The following is a 25,368-nucleotide window of genomic DNA, read 5'->3' as shown; positions in this document are numbered from 1 at the left end:
TCTGTTGTCGTAATCGACTGTGTGTGGAGGCCCAGCGGCTCTCCCTCCCCTTCAGCTCCTCCTGGAGGGAGATCAGCTGCTGCTTCAACCCCTGTGTTAGAGAGGACAGGGATGGGTTAAAGGCAAGTTCCCCCTTTTGTTGATCCTACACTAAACTACAGCATGATTCAACAGTAGAAACTCTGGGGATACAGTGCTGCTGAATATGAATTTTAAAGACACATTTGTAGATCTAAAAATTGCATACATAACTGTAACATGACTTGATCATAAAATTGCATAAATAGGAACTCTCAGCAACAACCGTTTAAACTAGAAAAACTATCTAAACAATGGTATTTTTTTTATTCGTAGTAAAATTAGGTAGAAAATGCTTGAAAAAGAACTCCATATTGATGTAACAAGGTCACGAGTAATGGGCTGGCTTCACATTTAGTACATGCCTATATTATAGAAACTTTACTTCCTGTTGTTTCCCTTCCACAGCTAGTTTTGTACCACTGGGGGGCAGCAGAGAGAAACTATTAACGCTGAAATATCATCATATCTCCACACAACACAGAAACTGTATTCACAAGCACATGGATATAAAAGACAGGTAAAAATGTTCACATGAATTTTTGAAAAATTAGGAGATTTTTCACCTGGATTTCCTCTCGTTCTTTCTTGTCAGGTATGGCTCTGGCAGCTTGTGCATGTTTTTCTAATAGTTTTCTCTCCTTCTGGAGTTTTCTATTCTCCTCTTTCTTGTACTCCTCAAACTTTGCAAGCTCATCTGTCCTCAACTTCTCAAACTCCAAACGCTCTTTTCTGCAAAACATGACAAAGTGGAAAACAATCACACAAATGAGATGAACTCAGATATAAAGTGAAAATAGATAATGTCGGGGTGCAAACAGTGTAGTGGTTAGGACACGCCTCATGTATACAGGCGACCCAGGTTTAAGTCCAACCTGTGGCTTCTTTCCCACGTCTCTCCCCCACTCTCTCCTACAGACTCAGTACACTGTCCTCATATCTAGTATTAAAGGCATAAAAAGCCCCAAAATAAACTTAGCACATAAAGTAAGGAAATTTGTGTTTGGTAGATTATTTCTTTGTTGTAACAAGGTACCTGATTGTCAGCACCTGGGGCTACCAGAAGCTCCAAACAAGAGTCAATAGCAATAGCAAAATAAGCTGTTGGGCATTGGCAGAGAAGATTTGGCACATTTTTCATGGGAGCAACCCACATACTCAGCTCTGCTGCTCATCCCACAAATGCGTGCTCCTTACAAATGTGGCACCAATTAAAAGGGGAATAAACAGGCTTTCCAACTGTATAAGATGTATTGCCAAGAAGCATTGTCACAACAAAGAAATAATGTACCAAACAATTTTTTTTTTACTTTTTGTGCTAAGTTTATATATCCTTAAAAAAATGGAAACATGTCAGCTTTATAAAAACTTTATGAAACAAAGGCCATGTACATGTTTTATGTGTGAATGCACATTTTAGCAATTAATATGGAGTTTCATGAAAGTACTGTTTAAAAGATTGCCCCTACTGACACTTCCAGAAATAGTATTACACAAGAAACCATATGACAATAATAGAACAGGAATATCTGTTTTATGGTGTTTAAGTTCAAGAATTGAATAAAGAAATGTTACCTGAGATTTTCCTGGTTTTTCTCGTTCTCCTGTCTGAGTTTGGTGAGTGCAGCGTTCTCCTTCTTAAACCTCTCGATCTCAATCTCCAGCTCCACCAGTCTCTCTCTCAGCTGTCTGGATTGGACCTGCTGACCTGGGGGAAAAACGCATGTAAATAAATACAAATAAATAAAAAATATAAAAAGTATATATGTATAAATAGATCCAACACTGCGTACTTCATTGCCACTGAAAAATAATTAGTTGGTTTGACCAGTACTATTGGGGCTAAAATTAACCTTTTAAATACAAAATTGGAACACTGGAAAAAGGAAACACATTAATACACAACAACCTGCTGTGCTCATTTAATAATGTTACCTAAATGTTTAATTTACTGTATAATCACAATGTTATAAAAAAAAAAGCAGTTTTTAAAAAGCAGATAACTTGCCCTGTCACTATGATCAACACTCAATCAACTTAATATAACAGCATTGGTATCATCTGTAATAATCCATTTAGGCTGTTTTTAAAATAAATATATAGGTTAAAGACTATTAATCTAAACAGATCAGACTGTTGTATTGAATTCTACTGATAAGGAAAATCCGCAATAGTTGGTATCAGTAACAATTGTGACCACAGATGAAAATTTGCTGCCACTTTTACTGTGAGGTAAGATGCAATGTTTAAGAAACTCAGAATCTTTGTCTCACTTGTTTCCTCTGATATTTTGGTCTCAGGAGAGGGAGCAGCAGAAAGAGGAGGCAGAGGGAGAGGTGCATTCTGGGTCTTCAGCTTCAGTGAGGGAAATAACCTCGTCATGAGCTGGGAGGCAGGAGGAGTCTCCTGATTGGCCGACCCAACAGCTGTGCCTTTATCCATGTCTACACCTTTACTGATGGCCACCTTCCTCTGCAGAGTCCGCTCTGGAGGTGACACTCTGTTCTCTGTTACCCTGGAAACTGGACTAACTCCTCTGCTGTTATTGGCTGAGCAGACTGCCGTGTCCTCCAGGTCATTCCAGGTGTCATTGTCATCAAACAGGACTTGACCATGCTGCTCGTTTTTCTCTTCTAACAAAGTGGACTCGTCTGCGTTGCTGTCACTCTCAACATCATCGACCTGTGTCACATCTGATGCCGAGTCTCTGCAGCTGTCCTCGTCTTGGTATGAATGCTTGTCGTACGGCAGATCAGACTGTGCGGGAAAGCAAAGGGCGCTGGGAAATGAAGGTTTGACTGTCATTTCTTCAAACTCAGAGTCACAACAGGATGAAATATCTGAGCTCTCATCCTTTTTTTCTGTTTCAGTGTCCAGCTCCCTCTTATCCTCAACGCTCGGCCTCTTCCTGAGAGTATCGTCTCTCATCTTCACCACAAACACTTCAGGGTTCAAGGAATTCCCTGTCACTACCACACCACCACTGCTTCCAACACTGCAGCGTCTCAGAGGTGCTCCTTTAGGAGGGGACTTTATGGGCGTGGAAGAGAGCCGTCGTGGAGGGAAGCCCCTGGCAGCTTTTAGCTGGTCCATCTGAAGAACCTGAGAGTACAGAACAAGCTCTTTAAAATCAAACAGCTTTTACAGTCAGTATGTCAAATAAAGCAGTGCAGTAAGATGGCCCATTAAACCAGTTAAAGTTTCAAGAACAATTTCAGCTATCCAGGTCAAGATTAAACGTCAATTACCGTGCCGCATCCTGTGTTAAGCTTGTTTTCTCAAATGTAATTATCAAAATATTGCCATTCAATTTCTTACTTTTATAGAAAGAAAAATTATCAATGAAAAAAGCAATATTACAAAGAGGCTTCAAAGAGTGTAAGGCTTTGCAGTCAAATATAATAAGAACTAAAGCTGTATATGAGGTGAATAAAGTACCTTGAGGACAAAGGAGGAGTTGGATGAGAAAGAAAGCTCATCAGCTGCCTGCTCCAGCAGCTCAAACTCTCCCAGCTCCATGCTCTCCAGCTGCCGGTCACACTCCCAGCGCTGGAGCTTCTCTTGGAATGACTGCTCAAACGAGTGCTGAAGAACTCCACATCCCTCTCCCCTCTCTGATCCTCTTCCTCCTTCAGCTGATTCCACTTTTGAACCCCAGTTTTGTTCTTTTGGTGCAACATTTTCAGCCTTCTCCATCCCTCTTAACAAGCCCACCTGTTTAGTTACAGGGTTTGGCTGTATGTTGTGACCAGTGTTCTTTAGAGTTTGATATGAAAGACCATCTCTCTTGTTACTTTGCTCTTTTACTTCCAGTGCATGTGGTTTGAATCCTCTACCCTGTGGGTCAGTTTGATTAGACTGGAGTGGATCTGTGTTCTGTCTTTGATGACTTCCCAAAACCTTTGTCTGTGCCGCTTTACTCTCAGCTCTGATACCTTGAGGTGGTGAGCTGACGCCTTTCACCCGGTTTTCCTTGTTGAGTGTGGTGGTTTTACGCTGGACAGGAAGTCGCTGGACACCAGTAGAGCCACTTTTTGAGAAAGCTATAGGTTCTGAGTTGCTGCGGGACAGTATCCTGGTTTGTGGTTTTGGTTTTAAGTCCTTTTTCAACTCAGTTTTTGATTCCAAGGCTTTGCGATTGTTTGTGAATCTTGAGAGACCTTGACCTCGCTTCAGAAAGGCTCTCTTAGGTAGAGCTTGTGCTGCTTCAGCCCCGTCCTGGCCCTGTTGAGGCAATGATACACAACACAAATAACACAAAAATCAGTGTTTTTTGCATTAAAAGCTGTGTTCTTCAAGGCTCCACAGACTTTGAAGCATCAAATGCACCAATATTAGAAGGTTCTGCTTGCAACTTAATTGCATTGCTATAATGTAACAGTGTCATTCTTCTCCAGAGTCTATCAAAAAGTACAATAACAGCTTACAAATAAGATTGATTAATCAAATATGTTATCTAAAGAACTGTGCTAAAAATCTCCTCTTGTCAAGTGTATTTAATTACTGATTTTATACACTCTGTCAGGTTCTTAAGGAGACACACATCGTTCTCTCTGACCTGCTGTTGCCGGGCAGATTTCAGTCTCTGCTCCTCCAGCCTTAGCTGCTCTTCTAACAATTCCTCAAATTTCTTCTGACCTCCAATCCCTGGCTTTATAGGTCTGTAAACAAAGAGACAAAAAAATATAAATTAGACAAATCAGCAGAAGTCATCAATTAGCTTCTGTAACTTCACAGATTCACACACTTCACACAGATTTTGACACAAAATCATAAATAATAAATATCAGAGTATTGAATGTACCTGTCAACGAAAGCTTTATCTTCTTTTACTCTGTGGTTTATATCCAAACCCACACTATTACAGGGTATTACTGTGTCGTCATGAGACTGCCTTAAATCCACACTCTGTTCCCAATCATCCTCTCTGGAGTGCCATGATCCTGTAGGAAACACATCAAGTGATTCAGCTTCAAAACGATGCCAATAATCTGATCAAAGTATGGTCAGCAAAAGCAAAAACTAAATGCATTCCCATGTTATCTTCAGTTTATAATAAAATATACTCACCTTCATCTTCACTGTCCACCTCCTCATGTTCTTGACCTCTTTCTAGCTCAGCCTGTCTCCCTGCTGACGGCAGCTCTTCTTCTTGTCTGAGGCCACAGGTAGATCCCTGAGGGACCTTACGGCACTGTAAATTGGGACTGTACGGTATCTCTGTGTAATGACAGGCTTCAGTTACTTCACACAGTGTAAAAAGAACAACATACATGGTATGGCTATTAAATGAGACTGCGCTTATGAGGATAAAACCACATGGTTCACGGTCACACTGAGTGTTATATATCAAAGGTTGGGTATTCACGCACAACTGTTGCAAGTTTCCAACAAGTGACATCTTTAGTTCACTGCCACCTACTGACTGAAGTGCACGTTTTTGATAAAGACTCAGAAAATGATTAGCTTAAAAGTTGAGAAACACATTGACTTGAATTTTTTGGTGATATTGAACAAAACAGCAGCCAAATCTTTTGATACATTAACTGAGGTGTGTGGAGAACACTGCGTGTCACATTCATGCGTGTTTGAATGGCACAAAGGATTTGGTGAAGGCAGAGAAGATGTCCAAGACCATGAACATTCTGGGTGCCCAATGCGCATCAGATTCTTCTAAAAACATTCAAAAACTTGACCAAACTGTCCAAAATGATTAATGACTCAGTGTAAGAATGACAGCAGAAATGGTCTCCATGCAAACTAATTTGTTGAGACATTTGGAACAAATTAAAGGAACCCCACATTTTTTAGAAGGAGCGATGACATCCGATGAAACTTTGATCTTCCATTACAATCCTCAGACATAACGGCAGTCAATGCATTGCATGTTTATGTTCGATAAAATCTTGTTACATTAGTCTTGTTTTTTAATAGCCATACCTCATAAACATTAGGCCAGATATATACTTGCTCTTTCACTTTGCATTCATGTAGGCATCTGGCTGTGTATTGAACATTCTTGTGAATACTTGTGAACTCAGCTTGTATACAATTTCCTGATGTGGGGATGTAAACTGCAAACATGGAGACAGTGAAAAGGTTGATACTTCTGATTTAAGACTAACATAATAAACAGATCAGTTCACTGAATCATGACCAGTGATAGGACAAACTGTCTGTGCTCTGTTTCTCCAACACTTTCCTTTGTGCATAAAAGAAAGGCCCAGTGTATAAGTGTAATTGGTGTCCTTTTTAACTGGTGACTTTCAGTTGAATGCATTCATAAATTTTGTCTTTCAGCTGTTAGTGGAAAGAGGAGTCCTTCAAATGCCCTTTTGTTTAGTTTTAGTGCTATTATGTCAAAATATACTCATCAAATATATATATTTAATGAAAAACTAAACTCCTATAAACAGTCACAGAAGCGCTCAGCTAAAAGATACAAGTTTACACAGTCACTTTTTAAATTACTATTTTCAATATTTCCAGGTTCAAACTCTGATTCATTAAACGGACTATCTGTTCATCAGTTTGTCTTGGAGCAGTCAAAAAAAAGTTTTCATGCAGATGTGGAGAATTGTGGACTTTGGTTTATCAGTTTATCTTGAAAACTTTCAGCCGTTGTCCTCTCTGCTGCTGTGATGAGTTTATTTTGTGATGCATTTATTTTGAAGACGTGCACAGCCAAACACGTCAAATAGATGCTTGGAAACCATGGCAGCCATGATGCATCCATGTAATTAACAGCAAGTACATCTCTAGCCTTAGACACAATGATTTACATATCTACATACTGTATTTATATTGTCATTTTTCTTTCACACCTTCTGTGCAGTCCTGGGATCCATTCATCATTCCCAGCAGCCTCTGCTGCTCCTCTTGCAATCGAAGCAACTCCTCCAGCTGGTGGGCTTTGAGCTGCTCCTGCATGTGCTGCTGCCATTTTCTCAACTGCAAAAAATACAACGTACAGTGCATTCAGAAAGTGTTTAGGACACCCTTCCACTTTTTATTGGGCCTTAGTACTAGAGGTGACCAAGAATCCAGTCACTCTGACTGGGCTCCAGAGATCCTGTGTGGAGATGGGACAAAGTTCCACAAGCACAACCACTGCAGCCCTGCACCAATCTGGACGTTATGAGAGTGGCTAGACAGAAGATTCTTCTCAGTGCAAAGCACATAAAAGCCTGCTTGGGGTTTGCCAAAAGTTCCACATGAAAGCAAAGCAGGTTCTTGGTCACCTCTCTTACTAAGGCCCTTCTCCCCTTATTGTTTAGTTTGGCCAGGCTACCAGCTCTTGAAAGAGCCCTGGTTGTGCAAAACTTTTTACCATTTGAAAATTATGGAGGCCAACTGTGCTTCTTGTAGCCTTCCCACAATCCTGTCTCTGAGCTCTGCAGGCAGTTTCTTTGACCTCATGGCTTGGTTTTTGCTTTGATATGCATTGTCAGCTGTGATGCCTTCTATAGAGAGATGTGTGCCTTTCCATAACATGATCAATCAAACTGATTTACCACAAGTGGACTCCAATCAAAGCACAGAAACATCTCAGCAACAATCAAGAGAATGGGAGGAATCTGAGCAAAATTTCAAGTGTTGTTGCAAAGGGTCTGAATACTTATGTGAATGTGACTTTCTATTTTTAATTTTTAATAAATTAGCAAAAAAAAAACTGTTTTCACTTTGTCATTATGGGATTCTAGTTGTGTAGAGTATTGAGGAAAAAGAATTTATATGATGGTAGCATCAGGCTGCAATGTAACAAAATTGAAAAAGGTTGAGGGGGTATAAATACTTCCTATTCTTTATTTTTAATTTAGATTTCCCTAAAGATTTACATAAACTTGCAGGACAGGTTGTGCCTGAATTTCCATCAGGTTGAAAAAGCATGCATCAGTCCTTGGCTAACACTCTTATTACCCAAAGTCTTACAACCCTTTTTAGGGGTCTTTAAGACACTTAACAAAGCCTTTGTTTACAAGACCTGTCACAGAGTATTTAACAACATGGCCTCACTCTACCAGGAATTCCATCTCAGTGTTTTCAGACATGTTAATATATCCGTCTGGCTGCCCACCACAGTTAAATACAGCACACACTAATGACTTTAAACATTAAAATGCTGACTGCATTGCATGCACGTTGAGTCCCTGCTAGCCGAGTCTATCCTTAGGTGAACTGTGCTAATATTAGCAGGGAAAGAGAAAGCGTTTGTGCTGAACCGTGGGTTGGAGGCGGGGATTATTAAGTAACTCGAAAGAGGTGATATAATCGAGACAGAATTCCACATAAAGTGCCAGAAATTAAAATCAAAAGAAGTCTTCCCCTCAATCAAAAATATATTATGTCAGCCAAACTTGAACTTGTTTAAGATGTTGACACTGAGTAAACAAGGAAACATAATGTTAATCTGCTTCAGTTTGGCTAAAAAACTTTTCTGATTAACAAAACAATCAAACTGGTACTTTCTGATTTAACCTACTGTATATTGTCTTACCCTACATCTTGTTATTGATATACTGTATCTTGAAGAAACTTCATATATTGCCTTGCCCTAACTGAAAATTTAAAAAGAAATTCCTACATCTATTTGGGGCACTGGTAGCCAACTGCTGTGGTCCTCTAAAACTGGCAACTTTGCTTTGATTCTGGCCTATGGCTCTTTTCTCACATGTCATTTCCCCCTCTCTCAAGCTTAGAAATAAATCTGTTGACTGTATGTGCAATTTTTGGCAATTAAAAATGAGATATTATAAAGCATTAGATTCCTAGGACTTCTATTTTTGTTGCTGCAGTATCTTAATCCTCTAAGTTTTATAAATTTAAAATCAAAACCTAAAATTCTGGTTAGCATGACAAGCCAATGAGGGATGACTGTTAATGGAATGCTATTTATCTTTACCTGTTCCAGCTTAATCTTCAGGGGAAAATCTTGTGTTGTGTTTGCCATCTCATCCAAACTGTCCACTTCTCCATTTGAATCCCTCTGAGGAATAGACAACAGACCATTCAATGGCCTGTCAGCCCCAGCTTTCTCTCCTCCTGGTGCCCCGGCAAACACACCTATGCAGCTGCTGTCTGCAGAGACTGGCAGAGGAGCAAAGTCGGAGGCAAACGAGTCGTCTGGCTCCAGGGGAGTAGGGGATCCCAGGGAAGAGATGTGGCACATGGAGCCAGCGAAGTCCAGGCAGGGGTTAAGGATCACCCCGGCTCTAGTGCTACTTGGCATCCACCTGGCCAAGAAGTCTGCCTGAGAGTGCTGAAGCCCGGCTGGAGATGACATGATGACCGCACTGTCTCATGCAGGGCTGGCTAATCCAGGATTTAAACAACAGATTATGGTGACAGGTTAGGGGTTAATCACACCGTGAATAAACACTGGCCTTCACTCAGATGATGCCAAGACGGCTATTAATAGTGACTAGTTTAAGTTTAATTAAACAGAGGCTATTTTAATGAGTGTCTATTTAAAACCTGTAAAGTGTGACATTAAGAAATGTCACGAAGCAGAGAATGTAAACATGTATGGGTTTACAAGAGATATGTATGACCAAGTATGGTATATTCGAAAGTATGTATTTATTATAGGTTTTATCACATTATAAGTGTAAAGTATGTTGCTATATATGTTCGTTCAGAATAGACAAAGCGGTGATTGTTTTTGTTAAAGGTTATGATTCATATATTGGATTAAGCTTTATTTATGAGAATTTAAATTTTGACAACGATAAATACGGTATTCCTGAAATTACTTTATACTGATTTGTAAGGCAAATGCTTATTGTTAATAGAATATATTAGGATAAGTCTAACAAACATTTTGATGGTTTATAACACTAAGGAAGCTTTATCTAATTTATTTGCATTTTTCCCTTTTTATGTGGGTGATATTGACAATTCAGTTTGTTTGGTTTGGTTAGTAACAAAGAAAGTTTAAGCTACGATACAAGTACCAGAAAACGACTAGATCATTGGCATTGTGATGACGTGAATAACATGCATCGAAACCATTGTATAAATCTATAAAACCTTATTATATTAAATGTTAACCGAATTTCTGGACATTTAAAAGGGTGGCTCCCTTAGTGACACTCGCCTGTTGCTAACTTCGTAAACAAAAAGTTTTCAAATGTAGTAATATGATCAAGTGACGTGGCAGATACATTCACAACATTAATACAAGTGTAAAAGAAGCATTATTTACCTGCAACATCGGTGAAATGAGGTGTAAACGAGGGGAAAACGAGCCCTATGAATACATGACTGACAAAAGTTTCGAAGCCTGCCGCCATATCAAAACAAAGCCCGCGAGAGAAATGAGAATCGTAGAAAATAAACATGGGTGCATCATGGGTAATGTAGTTCAGCTCCTGTTTTACGCGTAGGTTATGATAACTTTCTATAAAGTAAGCTCTTCGAGGGGTATTTCCGCTATACAATGTAAAACACTGAATGTATGATTGTTTTTTAAAGACATGAATGGAGTTTAAATGTTTCTTAAGAAAAACCGTTGCCGAATCTTTTCCGGTTTAAAGGGCTTTCGCAAAAAAATTTCACAATAAAAGTCAAGGGAAAAAAACACCCTGGCGAAGCATTAAATTTTCATATTTTTCACTAGCTCGTTGATTTAATATACACTTTTTTGCCTTTTTATTTAATAAAAGCAATATCAATATCAAAGCTTGCGTTCTTATTGAACAATCTAAACGTTAGATTTTTAGACTGACATTTGAACACCGGAAATCTTTTTCTGACCGTTGTGATTGGTCAATATGAAAATACGGAATTCACGTTCCGGTGGTATGGTAGCAGATGAGAACTGAAAGTGTTGACACAATGGAAAAGGTTTTATGTAATGAACACGGTAAGTCAAAGATAATAATTAATAATTGTTGGATACAGAAAAATAGATATTGTTTGGTGTTTTCAGATATGCTAATTTGTTCCGTGCGACGTGCATGACATAGCATTTTCTGTTTGCGTTCACTCTACCGTTTACTGTTGACTTATTTCTTTTAGGCTGTTTCTTTCTGATTTTAAAAGGATTGATTGTTTGTATCAGGAGTTAAATAACTTGTTCTTTACATTCCCGTACAGGCTGCATATGTATGCTTAAAACGGGCGTAAAAGATGGACCAAATAAAGGCAAAAGCTTCTACGTCTGCGTTGACAAGCAAGGCTGTGATTTCAGTCTGCCTGCCAGGTATTTCATCACTGTCTGAGAGCCCGTGGCCAGCATGAATCAAAGCTGTGACTTGAAATGTTATTGTGTTTTATTGCGAAAATTATTCTTGCCTTTCAGTTGGAAGTTGTGTCTTTTTTTAATTCTCAAAAATGCACCCTGCCGAAATTGTGTGATTATGTTAGAAATATAACTTCAAGGGGCCAGAGTTTAACTTTCACATCTTTGAAGAGGCCAACATGACTCGAGAAAAGTCAGTATTCAAGCTGGCCTGTGAATCTCAATGGACTTTAACTGCACTTTCATTTTTGTTTTTAACAACATCTGGTTAAATCTGACTTAGGATCTTCCGTTTTTCAAGCTTAGTACTATCATATTTCCCTTGGGGGACAATAAAGTCCATCTATCAATCACTGAGAAATCAGAGATATTGTTAAAATACAAGTAGTACCAAAAAAACGTACTTTTTTCCATCCTTATTATCCTAAATCATCTATTAAGAGAATCCCCCCTTAGTTTTATCCTAAAAACATATAATGAAATCAGTTTTTGTGTGTGTGTGTGTGTGTTTTCTTTCTGGCATAAAATTTTAATCCGATACTTCCAACTATTTCTTCATACATTCTGGGAAATTTCCTTGGCATTTATAAGATCATTTTTCAAGTCATGCATTAAAATGTTCATTTTCCCTGCAGCATCTCACCATCCCACTGCCTCCATCATGAAGATTCTATAGTTGAACTCCAAGCTCTTACATATAATTTACAACAGCAGAGCCACAGGTGAGCATTCAGAGAGATTCATTAATGGGCCAGTCTAACCTCTGATCTGAACTCTATGCTTGGTCTGCTAATGCATTTTTAATGTCATAATAATTGTTGACCAAATTATTTCTCTCATTTTCTTCTATTCCCAGGTTGTTCTTTCGTTGTGTTGTAGGTAAAAAAGCAGGCCAAAGGTGGTGTGGAAATGTGCCCTGGAGAGCGGTAAAACACCTTTAAAGAATTCACAATGCACAGTTTATTTATGTAACTACAACTTGATAGACAACAAATCATGTAACTCATCAAATGCATAAATGACATTATTTTCATGAATGCAACATTTCCCAAAGAGAGAGGAAAATGTTCTTGTATGCTCGACGAAGAAGGTCGAATTCTTAAAAAAAACTCTAGGTAGAAATACAGAGATATTTTACATTCACTGCCCTTTCTCAAGCCCCCTCTCTCTAGCCTTCTGCCTCTACCCATTATTACTACTATTTTTGTTAAGTGAAAAAAGTCTTTCCTTACAATTTTTGTCAGTTCATGGCAACAGATTAATGCAGCCTTTGAAAGAGAAATGTTCAGCAATCTTAACTGTCTTAGTTGTTTCATTTTTTAAATTACACAGTCTTTTTGTAGTGATTTTCTTGGTTTTTATTGGAGTGAATGCATCAAGTACTAAGCTCAGTTTATGAAGAAATGATGGTGATAGTGAGACAGTGTTTTTAAAGGCTATAATATGTGATCTAAATGCTGTGGCTACTGAAGGGGCCATATTTTGTTTTTTGTTTTTTTGACATTTTGTATTTGTGTTACAGGAAAGGGAGACATCAAAACTGTTAAACATACGATGAGGGCTGTAAAGATCTAGATCAGTGATAGATAAGATACTGATTTGAAGAATACATGATATAAGGGATGCACTGTGTTGGATTTTGCAATTATCTTATGTGCCAATATTTCCAAATTAATTTTAGCTGATACCAATATTAAAATGGAAGTATAACGTAGTTCAGACCTGAAACTTGAGTCTTTAAAACACACATAAAACTTTAAAAAAGGATCAACAGAGAAAAGACTAAACCTAACACAGGTCTGTTGTTCTGTCTTAAAACTCTTTAATTACATTTGTATGTACAAACCACATTTACAGCCAATATAGGCAAATGTTTATAGCTTCATAGCTAGGACCAGATCAGCTCATGTAGGTTGGTATTCACAGCTAATTAAGGCAAAAACTTACAGCTCATATAGACTGATATTTACAGCAGATTTAGACTCATCTTTACAGCCAATATAGGCTGATATTTATAGCCAGTGTAGGCTGATATTTACAGCTGATGTAAGCTTTAATATAAAGATTTTGTTGGCTGATATTTACAGCCAATATAGGCTGATATTTACAGCAGATATAGGCTAATATTTAAAGCTAATATAGGCTGATATTTACAGCCAATATAGGCTGATATTTGTAGCAGATGTAGGCTAATATATACAGCCAATGTAGTCTGATATTTACAGCCAATATTGGCTGATATTTACAGCTAATATAGGCTGATATTTACAGCCAATATAGGCTGATATTTGCAGGCAGTATAGGCTGTATTTTACAGCCAATACATGCTGATATTTACAGCTAATATAGGCTGATATTTACAGCCAATATACTGTTATATTTACACCAGATTTAGGATGACTTTTACAGCCAGTGTAGGCTGATATTTATTGCACTAGTTGTAAATATGGACAGAAATGATCGTATCTGGACATAGGGATAATTAATATTTTAAGTGAATATCTGACATTACTGCTGCCATGTTGATTGTACCGTGCATCCCTAAAACAAAATCTAAAGGTTGTTGTTAGTGGGAGGCTATATTGACAATCTGATTGAAACACTGTTCTTTTAACAATGTATTAAAAGTTATTTTCCAGGAACTAGTCACTTAACTCTTACAGTTATAACTCCACATTTCAGGAGTTATTACAGATAGCTGCCTTGTAAATCATAAGCCATCTGATCTAACAAACTCTTCTCTTCCATCATTGCAGCCAGAGAAAGAAAACAGAAATCCACAGTCATCTGCAAAGCTACAACCATCCTGCCTGCCGCCTGTCAGAAACCCCTTTAAAGCTCCTGGAAGGACAGACAAGGACTCTGAGCTGAAGAGGATGCAGGGTGGTGGAGGTGAAGAGAAAAGAAAGGAGGAGAAGGAGAGACAGGATAAAGGAGAAGGGATTTATCATAAAGAAAAAGAGGAGATTTTCAGTGCAGCACAAAAAGAAGACGATGAAAGGAAACAAGACTCATCAGATACATACAGAGGAAAACAACTTCCAGCAGGGATGAAGTTAAAAAAGAGAGTTTCAGATGAGGAGAGACACAGTTCTGATGCTGACAGTGTGGAAAAGATGACAGATAAGGCTCAAGACAAGAGTAAAGAGAGCCACACGGAGCAAGCAAATGAACCAAATCCTGTTTTCGTCGCCAAGGTGGTTCATCCTGAGAAAACAAATCAACCCACAAAGGATCCTCATAAGGACTTACAGAAGGAACCTACTGATGAAGAAACCTCCCTGATAAAACAAGCAGACCCTTCTGTAAAAGACAGTAGCACTAAATCTATATCTATACCAAATACTAGCACTCAGACCTACAGAGACCCTGAAAAAATGAGAAAGGCTTCTTCTGACAAACCAATGCAAGCAGAGTCCAGTCAGAAACAACAAGAAAAAGATGGTGATGATGATGATGTTGTGGTAGTGTCGGTGAAACCAGCTACACAGAAAACTCCTCCTGTTTCTGCTGTCCAAAAGACTCTGACTGCCTACCCGGGATTCAACCCTGCCTCTGTGGTTAAAAGTCAGCAACAAGGCCTGCACAGCCTGCTCACTGCTCAGCTCCAACAGAAAAAGGTGAGTTAAAAACATTAATAGGAGAAAAAAATTGACATCTAGGGTGCCATTGGCCTAGCGGTTAATTATTGTGCCCCACAAGCAGTGCCTAAGGTCCTCCAAGTGGCCAGCCTTGGTTCAGGTTCTGATGAGTTGCCATTGACTTACCCTCTTGACGTGCTTGGTATCGGCACTAGTATTTCCATCTATTCAATCCATATCTGTTGTCTATCTTCTGACCCTTCCTCCCTCCTGTGAAGGCCACCCTGTCTGTGGTGAACGTGGCCGCTCTGCCAGATAAAGGAGAAAGACTGAGGACTCAGGTCAAAGAGCTGGAGGATGCACTGGAGTCTCTGAGCATCACTGTTGCTTCTCAGCCCGGTAAATCTTTCACTGCTCAACAGCATCAGTGATTTTCCTAAACTTCAATCATCTGGATGCTGTACTGACCATAACACTTACAATGCAGAATCACTTTCAGGCTCCCAGGGTGCAAGTAACAGCAGCGATGCAAGTGCAGGTAGCAGCCATGTGAACCCATTCAGCCGGAAGGGTGGCACCATCCTGCTCCCAGCACCACCAGCAGCTGGACCCTACCAAAATCAGGCCCCCAGCAGCTCTCTGGGGCTGCAGCTGAGCCAGGGTTACACCCCGATGTATGGAGGTTAGACTCTTCTGCACATTTGGTTTCTTATGTTTGAGGTTTTAAAGTTAAGATTTGTGCATTTGTGTCTTTTTGAAAGGGCTATCTCATTCTAACTGGTAGCTTGGATTGATTTTCACCTTATTCTTCCTTACATCCTAACTCCTTTTCCCAGGTGTTTCATCTCAGTTACTGCTTTTTTTTGTTGAACTTGTCAGAACAATTTTTACTTACATTACTTTGTTCTTCCAGCAAATCCACAGGTGCAAGCATTTTACGGTGGAAGGATGACAGAGGACCGTTTGCTTGCAGTGAAAAATGCCACATGTGAAGCCATCGACCATCTCCACAAATCCTTAGAGTCCTGCCCTGATGCTGAGAACCAAGCTCCAGACCCTAGAGGCCTCAAGGTTACACACTCCTTAAGCTCAAACTATTTGACACACCTAAAGACAGAGTTTTAAACAAGCTTCAGAGACAGTGAAGTGTTTGTTGCATTTTGTTATAGTTAAAAAAAACATTCAATATAGACATGTAGGAATTTTTTCATGTTTCCATCTTTTTAAATTCCAGTTGTTTGAAGCTTTTAACATCATGATTATGGTCACAGACTTAGATTAAAATCCTCAAAATCTTTGGAAATCCATATACCTTTTGAATTTGAATATTTTTGGGAGGAATTAGAAGTGATTTACTCAATCTTAACTTGACAAATGGCTATGAGGACCGAGCATCTATAGTTTGTCCTCTTGAATGGTTAATTATGTTACTGATCAATAAAACTGGCCTCTTGTTATTGGTTCTTTAGGTGTCACTCCTTGCCCATCAGAAGAGAGCTTTGGCCTGGCTGCTCTGGAGAGAAACTCAGAACCCCTGTGGAGGAATTCTGGGTATGTTCTCATTTCTTTGTTCCTGATCTGTATTGCAGTTTTCATCATGTTATATTAATTAGGTGTACCAGCAACCAACCCATCCATCCATTTTCTTCAGCGGTTAGGTCGTAGTGGCAGCAGGCTAAGCAGGTTGTCCCTCTCCCCAGCAACATTTTTTGACTCCTCCTTGGGTAATCCAAGGCATTCTCAGACCAGAAGAAATGCACAATCCCTCCATAGAGTTCTGGGTCTTCCCTGAGGTCTCCTCCCCATTCAACGTTCCCAGAAGACCTCCAAAGGGAGGCGCCTGAGCATATGTTGAACCACATCAACTGACTCCTTTCAATCCAAAGGAGAAGCAACTCATCTCTGTGCTCACTCTGATTGTATGAACTCCTCGTCCTATTTAAGGACCAGCCATCTAATTGCAATCACTCTTGCAGTCATTACCCAGAGCTCATGACCAAAGATGAGCATTTGAGCATAGGTTGCCCAGCTAAATCAAAAACTTTGCCTTTTAGCTCATCTCTCTCTTCATCATGGCAGCCCAATAAAATGCCTGCAACAGACCAGATGCTGCCACAATCCTGTGAATCCATTTTACCCTCAATCATACTAGAAACTCATGCCATGGCGTACCAGAAAAATATATTAAACTACTTTTGGGGTGTAGGGGGAGTAACAGAAGCAGTCTGATGATGTAATTGTTCTGAAAACCCAAGTCAAAGTCAAGCTCAGAATTTATTGTTCTTGTTTCAAGAACATATTCTTGAGCGCTACACAGTTTTTATTTTTCTCTCTTTTTTTCAAATGCAGCGGATGACATGGGTCTGGGGAAAACCCTCACAATGATTTCTGTCATCCTGTCCACAAAAAAGAAGGCAAAAGAGGAAGAGGAAAAGAAGGAAGAGGAGAAGCAAGAGGGTTGGATCTCTAAGACTGGTAAATCAAGTCCTCACTTTGTCTTTCATTTAGTTTGATGGCTCAGGCAACTACGTCATTACTGTCTTTTCTATTTATTTTTGAATAAGAATTCTTTTTTGTCTGTTTCTGGAAATAACTTCCTAGTTTGAGTACCCATTTTATGGAAATTTTGTTTATTTTGTTTGTTGTTGACCATGCAGACTCGAGCGTTGTGGTTTCTAAAGGCACTCTGATCATCTGCCCTGCTTCTCTGGTTCATCACTGGAAGAGGGAGATTGACCGACATGTGAAGACGGGCAGGCTGTCTGTGTACCTGTACCACGGTCCTAACCGTGAGAAAAGTGCTAAAGTGTAAGGAATCCATGCACATGTTCAACATTAAATACCACTGATTGTATTTCTGTCTTCCCACAGTTTCATATAACATCTCGTCATCTCCACTACTGTTTCAGTTAGATTTTTTTGTCATAATTTTCTCAGAATGTGGAAGCCAGAACCAATGGAAGGCATTATTTCTCAAAAACTTAAACACTTGGACTTGATCTTTTGTCTTAGTTTAAAATGTTTTCAAAGGGAAATGCAGTCAGTCTAAATAAAGTTTTCTTCCTCTGACGGTCAGGCTGGCAGATCATGATGTCGTAGTAACTACATACAGTTTAGTCTCTAAGGAGATCCCAGTCCAGAAGGATGATGCTGAGCAACCCAGCAAAGATGCTGAAAAAGTGGTGAGTATTGCACATACGCTGTGCAAAGCAACATTTAACCAATAACACTGCAACCCAGGATGTCCCTTGTAAGATGTTTATGTCACCACCCATACTGAAGTTGCTAGGATCTTACATGTGCCAATTATCTCTGGTGCTAGATCTTTAAAAGTTGAAACTTATGTTCGCTTAGACTCTTGTTTTCTTTCTCAGCCGTCACACTCAGCTCCTCTTCTGAGAGTAACCTGGGCTCGGGTGATTCTTGACGAAGCCCACAACATCAAAAACCCCAAAGTGCAAACCTCCATGGCTGTCTGTCAGCTGAGGGCTCAAGCACGCTGGGCTGTAACCGGAACGCCCATCCAGAACAACCTGCTGGACATGTACTCTCTGCTCAAGTAAGACAAAAACAACCTGAATAGAAAAGCTTTGACATTTTTAACTTACCAAGTATCCATCCTGTTTGTCCGAATCAAGAAATAACTTCCTGTGTCAAAACAAAGAGGCACCATGTGAATGCAAAGACTGAAATTCCTTGTGTCCCCTCTTTAGTATGTAGCTACCATTAGCTTTTGGCTACAGTAACAACAGTGTGGAACCATATGGGTTAGAACATTTAAAAGGCTTAACTTGGGGAATGTGTTGTGGGATATACCCTCAGCAGCTTGTTTTTCTTTCTTTGTATATTCATTTACTAGCATATGAGAAATTACAGTTGTTGTCAGCCCAACTTTCATAAGAAAAGCTTGTACAAGAGTAATTTTGTGCAGGTGAGGTCAGGAAATCTGAGGTGGGCTTATAATTAAATCTCACCATGTCATGTATTAATCATTACAATAAATAGAATGCCTGGCACATTATAAAAACGGCCTGCACCTCATCATTAGTCCAGCAGTCATATGCTTTGGTACTCCTCTCAGGCTCCATCTCTATAAAAGGAAAGCAATAACAAGTCTTGAAAACGTTGAAAAAATATAAGCAGTGTCCTGCAGCTGAAGTCTTTGAAACATGGCAGGTGAAATAAAATGCTGTGAGTCTTTGACCAATAAGAGGCTGAGCACTGCAGGCCTCCCCCCCCCCCCATATTTCTGGGGCTTGGGGAAAGTACCACCACAATGCAGGGATTTGTGGTGGTACAAGAGGGTTTTTTTGTTTTGTTTTTTTGTTTTTTTGTTTTTTTACCCCAGAAATGCATTTAGACCATTGTTGCTCTGTTTTTGCAGTTCCTCAAAAGTTCCATCATTTTTCCTGTTAGAAAGGGTCTCTAGAGTATGGCTGCAAAAGCCAGGGAAGCCCCATTCGGTCCAATATTAAAATGGCCATTTTTATAGGTGAAATTCACATGTTTACAGCTTGGTACAACAACTGATTTTGGTCTTCATGTATAACTTTTTTAGAAGGAAAAATGTACTGTAATGTTTTCTGTTGCTCATCCATTTCTATTTTATTATGCCTAAGAATTAATCATAATTTTAACAATTAGGGGCTTAGTTCAGTTTGCTAACAGATGAAACGTTGCCTGTTTCTAGTTTACTAAAAGTTAGGCCATGGTATTTTTTTATAGGGTTACTGACATGGTTTGGGCTTCATAAGGCCTCTTCAGAAACCAGCGGCTGCCATTACTGAGACTACATCTGTGCTTTTACTCTAAGTGCTCTCAGTAAAGTTACGGTGGTTAATATAAATAAGATCCTGTCAGTTCAGCATCTGTTTTCTGTCTTTCAGATTTCTGCGTTGTGCTCCGTTTGATGAGTACAAACTTTGGAAAGCTCAGGTAGACAACGGCTCCAAAAGAGGCAGAGAGAGACTCAACATCCTGACGAGGACTCTGCTGCTCCGACGCACCAAAGATCAGCTGGACACCACAGGAAAACCTCTGGTAGGGACTGACAGATGCAGCTTGCTGTAATTTTCATGCAAACAGACTTGAACAGTTTGAAGATATAATTTAATTTCTCATTAATTTTTAACACCTACATACACAGTCAACCGTTGAAATGAAGTGTTTGTTTCAGGTGTCTCTCCCTGACCGGACCTGTGAGGTTCATCAGCTCAAGCTGTCAAAGGATGAACAGGCTGTTTATGATGTGGTCTTTGCACAATCAAGGTACCAAACTGACTTCTTTATACATTAATACCCCAAAAAAAAAAAAAAAGGAAAAACAGCTCCTACCTAGCCTTTCACTTTATATTACAAGTATCCCCTTTTTTGGTCTGGCAGTTCTGAAACAAAAGTTGTGCAGCACTTTAAAAAGACATGGTGTTCTAGATGGCTTTTTCTGCATCTAATAATAACAGAATACTGGAATCTTTTCTGGCATTTTTATGATAAATTATATTCAAGAATCTACATAGATTATCAGATGCTTGCACAAAAAGCATGTGTGACCATTATTGATACGTTTGTTCAGGAGCCTGTTAAATCTGAATCTGAAATCCATGTTTGCACATTGTGAGTATTGTTGTAGTCTTCTTTGTGTTACCTGCCAAGGGACTACAAATGTAATTTAGCATTTTTGCTAACTGGCATGATTATGTTTGTCTTTTATACTTGTGTTCATTCATGTAGTCTGTCCCTTTTAAATAAAAAAATAAACATAGATAAATATGTGGCTAAATACTGCTAGTACTGTGCTCATGAGGATTAAAGCTGGTCTTTATTATACAGCAATAGGGTATAGTCTTTATTATAATATTAATGAATAATGCTAGTTTTTATAGGCCACAACAGAGAGTACACTCTAAACTTGCCTTCTTTGTAAAGTGTCTTGAAAGAACTTCTGTTATGAACTGTCACTATAGAAACAACGATCAATGATTAATGAAATCTTTGAATAGAAAGGGGGTTGGATTAGAACATCGACAATTAAAAAAATTGGAGTCTTTACAAAAGGTATAAAGTATGCTGTTATATTTTGCGTAGTTTAACTCTTTATTTTATTTTCTCTTTTTAAAGTGTTCAAGTTAGATGAATTGAACACAATATTTGATTGTTTTTCCCCTAGATCCACTCTGCAGAACTACCTTAAGAGACATGAAGGAAATGACTTGAAAAAGGGAAACACTTCAACTTCAAACCCCTTCGACAAAGGTTGGATGTCTCTTTGTTGATTTCTCAACAAAAAAGAATTTGTCATGAAAACCCAAGCATTGTGGATGTTCTGATGTTGATACTATGGTATTATACTCAATTATTAATCCCGAGATCCCGGTAAAGCAGAAAATGATTAATAGAAAGCAAAGATTGAGAAAGATTTTTTGAAAAATAATGACACTGAGCTACACATTTCAGTCTGTAACATATAACCTCTGTCTTCTGTTCCTGTTAGATAAATATAAAGCAAAAATATTCATTCATGATGTTAAATTAGTGTCTTTCCTTTCTCTCCAGTGGCGCAAGAGTTTGGCATGTCCCAAGTTGACACTGCTCTGTCGAGTTCCCAGCAGCCCCAGCAGGCGTCCAGCACCGTCCATATCCTGTCACTTCTGCTGCGTCTGCGACAGTGCTGCTGTCACCTGTCACTCCTCAAGAAGGTGAAAACACTGTCACATACTCTAAATCTAGTTTAACTGCAATTAAATACTCATTCAACAGACATAAATTCACCTAAAGACAGAAACACGAGTGTTTATTTCCTGACTTCTGATCTTGTCTTTGCTCAGACTCTCGACTCAGCGGAGCTGCAGGGTGATGGGATCATCTTGTCTCTGGAGGAGCAGCTCAACGCTTTGTCACTCAGCTCCAGCCCCTCACCATCGTGTCCCGACCCCAAAGGCACAGTGGCTCTTAACGGCACCCGCTTCCCCTCTCAGCTGTTTGAGGAAACGAGTGAGAGCTCCAAGGTGAGCAATCATTGATTCAGAACATATAATGTATATGAACATCAGATATATGTGTGTGGAAATCACAAAATAAGCAAAGGGGAACATCTGCACACTTGACAGATCTTAATTTGAAATAAATAAATCACAATATTACTATTCTGTGTTTTTTGTCTGGCAAAAGCTGTTTATGCTTGTCTTACTAACTATACAACCATGAAAAAGGGTATTTCTATGTAAACTAACAATAACTCACTAATTTCTTTGTCCTAATTTTCAGATTTCTGCTATCATCTCTGAGCTCAGGGCAATCAAACAGAAGGGTGCCGATCAGAGAAGGTACTTTAATTGTCTAATAGTCATCCCAGACTCAAATTTTCCTCCAACTTTATTCCAAATGTGCTTAAATTCCAGTCATGTTTATTCTGTCAGCAGAAGTTTCTTTAGCAGACAGAAACATCTGCCAAATAACTCCAAATCTCTTCTCCTCTTTCCACTATGTCATATCATTTTCCTCAGCAGATGGATTTGGAAATGTTGGTGATGCATTTATTTTTGTGTATTTTAAGAACTTCTCCATCTTCTAAGGAAGACTGTTTATCTGAGTCCTGTAAATTGCACCCTTCACACAGCTTTAAATACATGTGTCATGGTTATTTGTACAACCCAGGCAAGAAACTAAATGGGATACAAAAGACAAGAGGATGTTGAGTTTGTCTTTTATACTCACAGTCACCAAAATTACTCTCACAGCTGTAAGTTGTGCTTAACTTCCCCTTGAACTGGTTTCTATCTTTGTCAAGTCATCATAAAAAAGGTGTGATCTCAAAGAATTACAGATAATCTGTAAACTGTAACTAAAACCACAGTTTATCCACTTGTATTCTCTTTTCTCTTTATATGCAGCGTGATTGTGTCTCAGTGGACCAGCATGCTCCACATTGTAGCCGTCCACCTAAAGCAGATGGGCCTGAAATATGGCGTAATCGATGGGACAGTTAACCCCAAGCGTCGCATGGATCTGGTTGAAGATTTTAATACTAACCCTAAAGGACCACAGGTAAATGTCTTGGAAAACTCTTAACCCCAAAAAATAATGTGAAAAGAAACTACAACTACTTTTACATTCACCAACGGATATCTTTTTACAGATAACAAATGTACAGTGTCACCTGGAGAGACTAAACCACAGTAGACTACTATTTTATACATTAACATACTTTTATATTTTTGTTGTTTTCTGCTAAAGGTGATGCTGGTTTCTCTTTGTGCTGGAGGAGTTGGACTCAATCTTATAGGAGGAAATCATCTCTTTCTCATCGACATGCACTGGTGAGAGGCACACATGCACAAATAAAAGCTTCTGTGTTGATAAACTCCTGAATGTATATGATGAAATTAGAATAATTGGGCATGATTCATTTAAGAATATTTCAGTTTTTAACCACCATTTAATTCTCTGACAGGAACCCAGCTTTGGAGGATCAGGCCTGTGACCGGATCTACAGAGTCGGACAAACTAAAGACGTAACCATCCACAGGTAATAGAATAACAGGACATTTGATACACATTGTTTCCCACAAAATGACACTGTATGTGAGAGGTAGGGATAGCACCCTGTGTTATTCTGTTTTGTTTTGTTTCTTTTTTTTTTTTTTACTTTTTTGTGTTTCAGCTTTTTGACAGTATTCATCAGCAGTATGTTATATAAAGACACTCAAATAGCATCACTTGCCTTTTGAAATGTTTCTCTCCATATACTGTAATCATGGCTGCATTTATTGATGAGGTAGCAGATTTCAACCATCGTCCTAGTGCAAAAGTATAGGCTAATATCAGCATCAAGAAGCTGCAGAAAAATGATTAAATGATGGCATGTGAAGCTTGATTTAAACACAAGACTTATACCTGGGTGGCCCACTCAAGTTTTGTCGATGTGTGTATGTATGTATGTATGTAACTCTGTAATATGTCTGTAATATTGCTGAAAAGAGTTATTGACACTAGTATGTACTCATAGTGTTAAGTGACTGACTTTTTCATCAAGATGCATAGAAAAGATCAAATTTTAATTTTTATGATAGGAGAGAAAATTTACCAGTGTATTTTGAGCGCAACAAATTTGCTGATAGCCTTGAATAATTCTGTACATTTTCTCTTAGCATGGTCAGTGTAAAAAACTTTACATATGGTAGCATGCTACATGTGGTGTTTGTGTGCCATTCTGAAGTATTTTTTTATTTTGTTTCAGATTTGTGTGTGAAGGCACAGTAGAGGAGAAGATTTCCACGCTTCAAGGGAAAAAGAAGGAGTTGGCCCAAAACGTGCTGTCAGGAACTGGAAACACTTTCACTAAACTCTCTCTGGCTGACCTCAAAATCATTTTCGGTGTGTGATAGAGAAGAGGATAGTCAAATCCACTGTTACATCTGACTGCTATTATTTCAAACCATGAAAGTTAAGGGTTATAGGGCTATTACTATGATAAGGTTGCACATTAACATCATCCATAGCAAATATATTTATTTACTGTGTTTGAGTGCACATGCCTAAGCAGTGATGTTTGACAGTGTTTTGTGCTTCCATATACTACAGTGAGTGTAGCAAATATTTTTTATTGAGTTTAAGACACGTTTATTTTTATTCTATATTTTATTGTGTTACATCCCAGGGGCACACTAAAACAGGACGTACTTCTGTTTAAATCCTTTAAATTCACACAGCTACTTATTTTCTGGAGTCGCTAATATTTTCCTGTTTATTTGTTTCTGTTCTTTTTTATGTCTGTTGTATTCTTTGATAAGATTTTGTTTTAATAAATTTAGCTGTTTTTAAGTTAATGGGTTTAATGTTTTGTTGTGAAGGTGCATTGTTAATTGAGATGTTTATCAATATAGAATAATATAAAACTGAATCAAGATGATGCTGAAACACACTGCCTATAAAAAGTATTCACCCCCTTGGATAATTTACCCTTTTATTGTTTTTATAAATAAATCATGGTAAATAAAATGTGGCTTTTTTGACCCAAAAAAATCCCCAAACCCCACTTTAATGTCAAGGAAAAATTTGATTTATACAAAGTAATATTACTTAAATAAAAAATATATAACGTAAAATAAGTGACTGCATAATCACCCCCTTTAAAGTGACTGACCTAATTCAACAGAGGTCCAGCCAATTTGTACTAGTAGTCCAACAATTAGTGAAATGGGGATCACCCGAGTGCAGTGAGTTTGTCTCAAGTGATTGTAGTTTAAAGACACCTGTGTCTGGAAGGTCCACTCACAAGTTAATCAGTATTCCTGGCTAGTATTATACCATGAAGACAAAAGAATACTCCATGCAACTCAGAAAAAGGGTTATTGACAAGTATGTCAGGGGAAGTATACAAGAAAATTTCCAAGGCATTAAACATCCCCCAGAGTTCAGTTGAGTCAGTCACAAACTGAGTGTGCAAGAAGACTAGTGAGAAAGGCCCAC

At 38.7% G+C, this 25,368-nt stretch overlaps 2 protein-coding genes across 3 annotated transcripts in view; one reads left to right on the top strand and one right to left on the bottom strand.

Moving 5' to 3' along the window:
- Nucleotides 1-10,434, bottom strand: part of cenpj (centromere protein J) — a 17,304-nt gene extending 6,870 nt beyond the window's left edge. The window contains exons 1-11 of the mRNA XM_041806226.1: nt 10,283-10,434; nt 8,981-9,390; nt 6,903-7,029; nt 5,149-5,298; nt 4,883-5,021; nt 4,637-4,739; nt 3,517-4,302; nt 2,352-3,180; nt 1,654-1,786; nt 645-810; nt 1-91 (exon numbers count right to left, since the gene is read on the bottom strand). The exon at nt 1-91 is cut by the window's left edge and continues 41 nt beyond it. Of these exons, the coding sequence (XP_041662160.1) occupies nt 1-91; nt 645-810; nt 1,654-1,786; nt 2,352-3,180; nt 3,517-4,302; nt 4,637-4,739; nt 4,883-5,021; nt 5,149-5,298; nt 6,903-7,029; nt 8,981-9,361 (2,905 nt within the window). The 5' untranslated portion in view covers nt 9,362-9,390; nt 10,283-10,434. The remainder of the gene's footprint in view (nt 92-644; nt 811-1,653; nt 1,787-2,351; nt 3,181-3,516; nt 4,303-4,636; nt 4,740-4,882; nt 5,022-5,148; nt 5,299-6,902; nt 7,030-8,980; nt 9,391-10,282) is intronic.
- A 417-nt stretch (nt 10,435-10,851) lies between these two features.
- ttf2 (transcription termination factor, RNA polymerase II) lies at nt 10,852-24,838 on the top strand. Of its 2 annotated transcripts, none has more exons than XM_041807758.1 (23): nt 10,852-10,942; nt 11,176-11,281; nt 11,956-12,042; nt 12,177-12,246; nt 14,077-14,940; nt 15,180-15,300; nt 15,401-15,583; nt 15,815-15,972; nt 16,371-16,452; nt 17,251-17,376; nt 17,559-17,709; nt 17,978-18,083; nt 18,276-18,460; nt 19,788-19,941; nt 20,078-20,169; nt 21,068-21,153; nt 21,454-21,596; nt 21,726-21,905; nt 22,165-22,223; nt 22,791-22,944; nt 23,134-23,216; nt 23,351-23,425; nt 24,137-24,838. In XM_041807758.1, the coding sequence occupies exons 1-23, from the start codon at nt 10,891-10,893 to the stop codon at nt 24,279-24,281; spliced, it is 3,462 nt and encodes a 1,153-aa protein (XP_041663692.1). In that variant the 5' UTR covers nt 10,852-10,890; the 3' UTR covers nt 24,282-24,838. The 2 variants fall into 2 exon arrangements, with proteins under 2 accessions (XP_041663692.1, XP_041663691.1); XM_041807757.1 differs by having other exon boundaries at nt 15,389-15,583.
- The last annotated feature ends 530 nt before the right edge of the window (nt 24,839-25,368 follow it).

This window comes from Cheilinus undulatus, linkage group 15 (assembly GCF_018320785.1).
Source record: "Cheilinus undulatus linkage group 15, ASM1832078v1, whole genome shotgun sequence".
Classification (NCBI taxonomy): Eukaryota; Metazoa; Chordata; class Actinopteri; order Labriformes; family Labridae; genus Cheilinus; species Cheilinus undulatus.
Note: the sequence above shows the minus strand (reverse complement) of the source record. Positions and strands in the feature narration are given on the sequence as shown.

Coding starts and splice junctions, on each gene's coding strand:
- ttf2 (XM_041807757.1), top strand. CDS start 10,891: ATGAGAACTGAAAGTGTTGACACAATGGAAAAGGTTTTATGTAATGAA. Junction 20,170..21,067: donor GTGGTCTTTGCACAATCAAG/GTACCAAACTGA, acceptor TTTTTCCCCTAG/ATCCACTCTGCAGAACTACC. Junction 21,154..21,453: donor TTCAAACCCCTTCGACAAAG/GTTGGATGTCTC, acceptor CTTTCTCTCCAG/TGGCGCAAGAGTTTGGCATG.